At 44.5% G+C, this 9,610-nt stretch overlaps 2 protein-coding genes across 5 annotated transcripts in view; one reads left to right on the top strand and one right to left on the bottom strand.

Moving 5' to 3' along the window:
• Positions 1 to 5: 5 nt before the first annotated feature.
• The window catches only part of chrm2a (cholinergic receptor, muscarinic 2a), a 48,210-nt gene continuing 38,605 nt past the window's right edge, over positions 6 to 9,610 (bottom strand). For both annotated transcript variants that reach the window (XM_086058270.1, XM_086058271.1), the window contains one exon: positions 6 to 5,596. In XM_086058270.1, the coding sequence (XP_085914396.1) occupies positions 4,045 to 5,553 (1,509 nt within the window). In that variant the 5' untranslated portion in view covers positions 5,554 to 5,596 and the 3' untranslated portion in view covers positions 6 to 4,044. The remainder of the gene's footprint in view (positions 5,597 to 9,610) is intronic.
• The window catches only part of mtpn (myotrophin), a 106,678-nt gene continuing 98,269 nt past the window's right edge, over positions 1,202 to 9,610 (top strand). For all 3 annotated transcript variants that reach the window (XM_086058277.1, XM_086058274.1, XM_086058276.1), the window contains exons 1-2: positions 1,202 to 1,306; positions 1,916 to 2,025. The gene's annotated coding sequence lies outside the window, so the exon portion shown is untranslated. The remainder of the gene's footprint in view (positions 1,307 to 1,915; positions 2,026 to 9,610) is intronic.

Below are 9,610 nucleotides of genomic sequence, written 5' to 3'. Positions count from 1 at the left end.
TATTGTTTTTTACATTTTTATTTTCATCCTGAAAGAATATGGCACAGTTTTTAACTACTAAGATGCATGAAAATTTTTCAATACCATTTTATTGTACAGGGGGTGCTGTAGAGGAGAAAGGGCAGTGGGGTTTTTTTTTGGGGGGGGGGGGGGTCATTCAGGTAGCTATGAAACACGTGTATGTACATTTTCAATTCTTACATATATGTCATATAGATTTATATATATATATATTTGTATTTACATGGCAAACTTAATTTTTTTCCACAAGTCACACACAAAAACATCTACAAACAAAAAAATGCAGCTGGTGGGGCCAAATAGGTTTTTTTTTCACTTTTGGCATCCAACCTCACTGCAATACAAATCATGCCCACAGAAATGCACATTATTATTAAAATAATAATAATTAAAAAAACATTTTAACGCACGAAGTTTCTGTACACTTTGCAACAGCACATTTGTACACTAATTATAAAATGTGTGTGAAATGGAGGGGAGTCTTTGGAAGCCTGTTTGCAATCTCAGATCACACACACTCACACGTACACACACTGCAAATATTGACACAAATGTGGCAGCTGTTAAATGAAAATAGCTGTAGCTCAGAGCTAACACACGCACATTCAAGCACTCGAAGAGCAATTCCCATTTTGTCATTCCGGCTAAGGCACTTTGAAATTGCTCTGTACAATCTGCCGATATTTTCTTTCCCGCCTGTTTCGCAAAATTTCTTTGCGTCACCCCGCCTTTTTTCCCGCATTGGAGAAACTAAGCCCTTTGACGAAAGCCGTGTGAAGAGGAGCCCGATTAGCTCTGACGGCACGATGAAGACATCGATGGTGAAGACGTGGAATAACGAATGGCAAGGATATTCCGGAATTCCCGCACTGGAAGTCTCGGACATCCAGATTGGGATGATGGCAACGCAAAGCAAACATAATGCAGTTGCTCAATTGACTCTTAACAAAAACCTAATTTTTTTTTGGGGGGGGGGGGGGGGATTTTAATATCAGATTTTAAATCAATGTATGCTTTTTGTTCATTTTCAAAATTTTGATTTTAAAATAAAAAACGGATAATCTTTTATTCCTTGATATCAAAGCATGTATATATATTTTTAAACATTTAAAATGGAACACCTTGTCATTTTAAAGAGGTCTTCCGCGCCTCTAGGGGGCATCTTGTGACCAGAAACGTGGGTTTTCCACCCATATTGTGAGAAGATGAACATGCCGGCATAACTAATATGTTTCAATGGTGGGTGGAGTTCGTCCCAAAAAAGGGGGAAACAACGAAATTAGAGGTAAGTGTAATAATGTTATGTTGTCATGTCATCACGTTTATGTAATTAATTACGTTTTAGAAATGCTACATTCCGGATAGGTTGTGAGAAAAATGCTAGCTAAGCTGTGCATTCTAGGCTTCATTTATGTCCATAAAAGTACTACAGCGGGCTTTTTGGTGGTTAAAAAGACACATTGATAAGTTAAATAATGTTACTTTAGTCATGGCCTTGATGAAAATAATCAAATTGTGTGAAGAAAATGATATTTTGGTTAGAATTGTCACATTTGGACCAGTTTTACCAGCATATTCTAAATGAGATGTGTGTGTGTGTGTGGGGGGGGGGGGGGGGGGGGGGGGTTACAAAGACATGACCCTTCTCGAAAATGGATTAATGTTACTGCTGTCACCACTTTGATTAAAATAATCAAGATTTTGTGAACCAAAATGACATGCTAGCTAGAATTGTCAGTTTTATACAAGTTCCCAACCATTTACTTGAAAATGCGTCCTACTTTTTGGGAATTCGTAGTTTCCTTGAAGTCTAATAAAAGACAACACTAGAATTTGTTATTTGCCACTTTTGTACCGCTTACCCACAATTTCCCCCCAATGGTTGTTTTACCAGGGTCCTCCACAGCTCTAGGTGGCAGCACATAACTGAAAATGTTCTTTCCAGCAAACACTGTGAGAAGGAATTGTCCATAAAGAGACACAGAAGACCAAAAAAGCATCCTGGTAAGTTGAATAATGCTACTTTTGATTAAATTAATCACATTTTATTTACTGTCACTGCATTAGGGGGCAGCATATGAAAATGTGTTTTCCAGCTATGTTGTGAGGAAAAGTACATGCTACCCATTCTCTATTATGTGCTATGCTTCATGTATGTCCAAGTAAGCGTCGAAGCGCATAAAAAGACAAATTGCTGCCCTTACTTCCGCCGGTGATCAATAAATATGCTCTAGCTAAGGCGTGAAATGGGCAAATTTTGGGACTGTAAAATGCTCATGTGTATGCTAATGTGCTAATTTCTTACCTTTGATCAGCCCTGTCCAGTGAGCATCCTAAAAAGCTTTGTGTGTGAAGGTATAAATGTACTCAAAATGCTGACATGAATTTCTAACGTGACCAAACGACATTAAAGACGAGAAAATAGCCCTTTTTAAATCACGAGCCGGTAAAGGTGTGATCTGAAGTTAACTCCACACTTGGAGCCCACAACCACACATCAGGACGCATACACGCACACGCACGCACACGCACGCACACACACACACACACACACACACACACACACACACACACACACACACACACACACACACACACACACACACACACACACACGCGCGCGCTCACACACACACGCTCACCATATACCTGTACGTTAATCCTCACACTCGAAAACAAACACTAATAAGCTCTGAGCTTTAGCTACCTGTTGAGATCCGTAATGTGACAGCATGCATAAATATGCTATTAGCTAGCGTCAGCAAAAAAATATTCTGTCAAAAAGAGATGAGCGAGCAGAATACCGGGATGAACATTCGATTTGTTTCCTCCCAATTTTTAAGACACGTAAAGAAAAAAAACTTGACGGGCGCTAAAAATCATCACGTGAGTAGAATTTAGTAGACAGGGAAGCTAAACAAAAGGCAAATTATGAAAACAAATCCAGTTTTTGGGTAAGATGAGGAGATCCGTGGGGAAGATTGCGGGTGAACACAAAGCCGCTTTGTACAATTATCTACAAGTGTTGTCGCTGAACGTAAAACACGTGAGGTTTGTAAATTCAGGCAGCCCTGTTGTCCCATTGTGGAGCACTAAAATAGCCTGTAGCCTGTCCTGTAGCCTACTGATGCTACAATTGCTTATAGGACATTTCAGAATGTTTGTAAACAATAGGCACCAGAGTACTTCCGGGTAGCAGAATGCAAGTGATTACCGCTGACCTAAACTTAACCGGTGACAACAAACTTTGTTTGGGGTTGTACTGTCCACTTCCAAATAAAAAGGTTCGTACTTGTAGCTTTCTTGGTAAAAGATGCAGTGCAGAGTTTGTCATTTTTTTTTTTTTTTACTCACGACTGCCACCTCTGGCTTAAAGGATAACTGCAGCTGCAAATTGGATTTTGGGTTGTGATCTAAACCGGCCTCTTCTTGTTTTTTTCCCCTTGTTTATATGCTAGCTACATTAGCATTTTAAACTTCGCAATGCACCTTTAAATATCAGGGCAAGTGACGACCAATCATAGCCTAGCAGATTCCAAGTCAAACAACATTAGTCACCAAAAGTACTATTCATTGCTAGGTGAGGCTAATCTACAAATTATGGTAGCCATTACCCTGCATGTACCGTGTCCGACATTTTATTGTTTCCTGAATTAGCCGTTACTTCAGTCATGTCAATAATGTCTGAATTTCTACTCTTTTTTTTGAATGTAATTACCTGCCGTTGGATTTCTTTTTCAAGCACTTCACCTCGTAATTCTTTTTGCCTAAGACTTTACACATTCAAACTATGGTGGTAAAAAAACTTTTTCTTCTGAACTGCTCTACCTTGGTCAAATAATATAGAAGTTTTTTTGTTTTGTTTTTTAAATACTGGTGCCATCGGAGATCACTTGGGCTTTTGCCACCTGTAAGTACATGTGACGTCATGGAGAAATAATCTATTGAGAGAAATGGTGGAAATGGAAGGATGGACTGTCATTCGCACAAATCATCAGCACAACGCCACACTCTTGGAAATGTCTACCTAGCAGAGCGACTGTTCTTGTACTGGCACAGCAGCAGGTGCTTGAAAGTCTTTTTGAAGGTGACGTTACACAGGGCATAACAGGCGGGGTTGATTGTGCTGTTGATGTAGCACAGCCAGTAGCCCAGCGTCCACACCGTGTTGGGGACGCAGCTGGAGCAAAACGTGTTGATCAGCACCATCACATTGTATGGTGTCCATGTGGCCACAAAGGCTACCAGGATGGCCATGATGGTGCGTGTCACCTTCTTTTCCCGTGACGGAGCCGCCTTCTTCTTTTTGTTGGGCGGCTGCTTGGTCATCTTCACAATCTTTCGGGCCACGTGGTTCTGCCGCTCCGAAGCGGGCACAATCTCCACTGTGGCGTTGGACGGCGTGTAGCAGTCGCCTTTGGGGGATTTGGCCTTGATCTTGATACAGGTCAGCTTGGAGACCCCCGCTTTGGTGCGCTGGCGGGGTAGCGGGCGGCCCGGGCCAGGGCCAGGGTCAGGGGCAGAATTAGCAGCCGAAGGTGGGGACTCTTCGTCCTTCATGTTTGATGCGGCCGCGCTGCCCGAGGTGGAATCATTGGAGCTCTCCTTCTCCTCGCCAGCAGTGCAAATCTCTCTTGCCGTGTCATCACCCTCTGTTTCGCCCTCAACAGTGGAGGAAGGCGCTTTGCCGTTCTGCATCCTGCCGTCGTGCTGACTGCCGCCATCCTCCGTGTTCCGGCTCTGGGAGGTTGCTATACTCTCAGCCGGTATGTTGTTGTTGTTAGGTTTGTTCCTGCGCTTTGCTGGTGACAAAGGCTTTGCGTTGCTTCCCGAAGGCTTGCGATTATCCTTCTTGACTCGGCTCTTGCTCGCCCTGGAGATCTGCCAGTAGAGTTGAATCATGATGATTACAGGCAAGTAAAAGGCAGCGATGGCGGTGCCAAAAGTGACGGCTGCGTTTGAGAAGAACTGAATGTAACACTCCTTCTCTGGCACTGTCCGCCCGCCCACAATGAACTGCCAAAAGAGGATGGCTGGCGCCCACAGGATAAAGGACAGGACCCAGGCAGCAGCGATCATCATGCCCGCCATCTTGGTGGTCCTTTTGACAGGGTAGCTGAGTGGCTTAGTGACGCAGAAGTACCTGTCAAAGCTTATAATGAGCAAATTCATGACTGAGGCATTGCTGACCACGTAGTCCAGCGCCAGCCACAAGTCGCAAACCACCGGGCCCAGAGGCCAGTACCCGATGACGATGTAGACTGTGTATAAGTTCATTGAGCAGAGTCCAATAATGAGGTCGGCACACGCCAGGCTGAAGAGAAAGTAGTTGTTGACAGTCTGCAGGTTCCTGTTGACCTTTATGGAGAGCATGACCAGGATGTTGCCAATCACCGTGACCAGGCTGAGGGAGCCGGCCACCAGCACGATGAACACCACCTCCACAGTCTTGTAGGTGCCCTCACGCTCCTCTGCCGCGTCAGTGTCGTTGCCTTCTGAGGCGTTCCAGTAGCTGAAATTCAGCGCATCCATGGCATCGGCTCCTGCTGGTCGACACCTCCTACTCACACGGAACCTGCGGAGGAGCACAAAAGAGAATTTGTGATGAAAAAGATATTTATACCCTTTGAAATGAAAAGTGCTGTCACGTTAGCATATTAATATTCTACTAAGCCGACATGCTGCCTAAACATCTGTTTGATGACCTGGGGTAACAATTGTCGAGGCAGTGCTTTTCCATTGTTATGTCGTGTTATTAAATTGTGCTGTCAAGGCGCCTTGAGATCTCAAGACAATATTCAGAAATATGACATTGAGATGATAGAAAATAAATGAATCATGTGTTAAAAAAAATGAAACAAGATCAGTTTTGGAACACACCCTCAGAACTCCTTCTTAAAAAGCGGGACCCCCACATCTACCAATCCAGAAGCAATGTCCCCGATGTCCATGCGATGTTAAGACTTGTTAACCAGAACAGCACCACAACATATCCAGAGCCTTTATGAATGGGATGAAAATCAGCGCATCCAAAACTGAGATCTGGTCCTCAGTTGTGCTCTCTTCAGGTTGAGGATGAGATCCTATCCCAAGTATCAAGGCGACACTTTTGATTTAACGGTCGATCTACGTTCCCACCCTCACCAATAGACATGAGCTGTGGGACGTCACCGAAAAATGGATGACCGACCCAAGGACACGATTGGAGAAACTGTCTCCCACTATGTCTGGGAATGCCTCTATATTCCCCCAGAAAGACTGCATGAAGTAGCTCAGGAGAGGTAAGTCTGGGCTTCCCTGCTAAAACTGCTGTCCACTCCCCACAACCGAATCCCGAAGAAGAAAATGGATAAATTGATGGATCGATCATGTGTGGTCAAAGTCTGACCTCGTGTAGTTGAGTTCGGTTTGAAGACAAGTCAACAGACTTTTTTTGTTATGCTCCATCCACAAAGTGGACCGCCCTCCCCCAAACCTCACAACTTCTGTCTTGTAAAAGTGGTTAAAATTTGGGAGCAATAGGTAAACTACCTACAATTTTTGCTTCTAACCAAAATGGCAGACTTCCTGTATCTATTCAATTGTTGCTCTTTTTGTGTGTGTCAGTTTCCTCTTTATAGACACGCCAACATGCTGCCATATAAAACTGGCTTCAGGAGCTGAATGTTTAAAATATTCTAGTGGTTTACACAAATCTACTGGCCCTAATTACTACAATGAGTGACATTAAGTGTTTGTGCTGCATTGAGTGCACAGTTGTGAATGTTCACTTATCTGCAGTGCCAGAAATCCCCAGTGGTGGCATTGGGGCATGGAACTAAGCTGGCCTAATCCCCATAAAATGTTTAACACCTCTGATTTACGCCGGCAAAGCGCAACAATACAAACGGGACACACTTGTTTCATGCCCAGTGGATTAGAGGGGCAGTGTTGATGGCCACAGCACAGTCCCAAAGGTGGCTGCTCTTTGTCCTCCACCTAAGCCTCGACACACCTGAGAAGTCGGACACTTGCACAGGAGTCCAAACAAATCCATCGCTGTGGACACTCCCTCGCCCTTGCTTTGACAGGCTGCAACATCTCTGCATGTCCCTGAGGTGCCCAAATGGAAAGTTTTTTTTTTCTTCTTCCTTGCTGACGACTCTCCAGCATGCTGAGTGAGCAGTCGCCTGGGGAGATCCACCGGCGACTTATCTTAGCGTAGCTATCAATCATTGGGCTCCCCTACCGCGTGTCCGCCCCAACCTCATCAGAATGTTGACGCCGATGATCGCACCCTTTGACTGATGAACATAATGCGAGTGCCAGCCTCCATTCAGGCCGACATACCTCATGCGGATGCCTAAAAGGCTTCTTTTGTCTCAGGTATTAGCCTGCTGGACTCCACCATGCGAATAAATGAGCTTTTCGTATTGTTCCCTGCTTTGATCTGCAGTTTGCTCACCAGACCCGAAAATTGCTTATGCCCTTTGGGGAGCACAAAAAGACCAAGCTCGCCCTTTCACGGACACCTTTACCCCCCGCATTTTGCGCTTTACACAGGTGAGAAAGAAAGCAGTGAAATGACAATGCCGGCCTTGCCTTTTTAATTTGAAGCCGCTTTTACGGGTCAACGATTTTTGCTGGCGACACGCAACAGGTGGTGCCTGACGCCCGCGTTGAGCACACGGTATGATTTGTGAGCATGGCAGCTGTGCATTTAAAGCGGCCCACTTGGACGCTTCTCCCGTGCTCTGGGTTCACACTTTACATCTGCAGATCCCAGATAAATCCCGGGGCACCTGCACCCTCTTCCCCCATCGTTTGCATTTCCATCATTGGCGGCACTCTCCATCAAGGGCTCGGCCGGAGTTTATTTGCCATTTGCAGACAAGTATGACCAGAATTCAAAAGCTGTGATTTTGGCAGCACAGCTGGGACGTCGACAGGATGGGGTGGGTCGATACACTCAAGATTTCTCTCTTGTAAGAGAGAGGAAAAGGAAACCAGTTTAAAAGGAATTGATATAGATTGGTCAACATAGACTGGAATTGCATCTGTCTCCAACGTCTAGATAGTGACCATGCTACTTTCCGCTTGTTAAGATAGAATTTTCAACAAGGAAGATAATGGATGTGGTCATACTTGCTGGTTAAATTGATACATGTACCTGAACATGACATGTTCGGCAGTAGAACAAGTTGGAAAATTACCTAAAATCAAATATCGGCACTAATTTGCAACTGGGCATTAAGACCTGCAATGTAAATCCAGAACCACATTGAAAACAGGGCTTTCTACTTAAACATCGGCCAGATAACACAGGCAGTCTGCAGACTGCACTTTGAAGAACATAATCACATTGGGCAACCATTTAACATCTGTGAACACAACATCAACCCTAAGCCAATGTATACAAAAGAAGTTCACATTACTGCTTGAGTGATGGGTCAACCAAACAGTGAATGTTGTTGCGGCAGATTGCTCATTTCCTGTTCACTGTTTTAGAACGCAATCCTCCAGCAAAAAGGCTAGGCTTTGACATTTGACTTTTGCAGCTCTGGAGTGTTCCCGGAAAGAGGTCAAACAGATCCCTCAGAAATAAATAATTAGCTCTGCAGGATACTGTACATTTGTGTTGATTGTACCCTGGGGGACACAAGTGCACTCTTAATTTACGCAACACGCACGAAAGAAGTCGGTTTTAGGACAACACTGTCTTATTATTGGTGTGGCACCCTCCAAGATTAGACTTCATTGGCCTTGTCATTTGACTTCTCCATCTTGGGATCATCTCTTTAAAACGTTACCAGTGGGAATATTATAGTTCAAGGTACAGAAATGGACTTGTACCATACCCAAAACTCAGAAAGTTCAGGAGTTCACATTTCCGTGGTACAAAGGCTTGTCTCACCTCAAAGTTTCTAAAAGTTGATTTTTACATATCTGCGCCTTTTCAGTACTGTACAGTATTCTCTTGTCTGTGGATTAAACCCTAGTGCTAAAAAAATGGACTCCTACTGTTGGAGCTATTTCTATACTGGCTGCAGAACAGTGCTCAAGCCTAACAACAAGTGTGATTAATCATGTTTGGCACCAGTAGGCTTGCATGTACTTTCTATCAGAGGCAAAGTTCTTTAAGGTCGACAATTGTTGCATCACAGATCAGTGAATATCTAATTCCAAGAGCCGAAGTTTGCCAAATGATTTTTTGCCAAAGGTGTCAAACATATCTCCTGTAAGCAGGACATAAGTGGGGGATCAAATCCTGACAGGTGTTGCATTATCCCTCTACTAATGTTTCGGCGGGGGGGGATAAACAAGAGGCGGGTTTCGGGAACGTCGCCTAAGTGGGTGCTGTCACAACGCGGCTCGACTTGACGGGCCGTCGGTCAAGGATTAACATTCCGGCAGCTTTATTTCCAGCGCCGCCGCAAGCTGCTTTGGTGTGGAATCTGATGGCTACTCGTGATTGACGGCGGCACGTCGCTCTCCCGTCTGACACTTTGTCACCGTCTGCTGCCTGTTATGCGATGAAGGTGTGCTTTGCCTCGCCTTTTCCCATCTGTGGGCCAGCTGCAGTTAAGACGGAGAACTGTAAATAGCACAA

Source organism: Leptonotus elevatus, chromosome 17 (genome assembly GCF_054856555.1).
Source record: "Leptonotus elevatus isolate MCC_2025b chromosome 17, RoL_Lele_1.0, whole genome shotgun sequence".
Lineage (NCBI taxonomy): Eukaryota > Metazoa > Chordata > Actinopteri > Syngnathiformes > Syngnathidae > Leptonotus > Leptonotus elevatus.
This window is presented reverse-complemented; position numbering and strand designations above follow the sequence as displayed.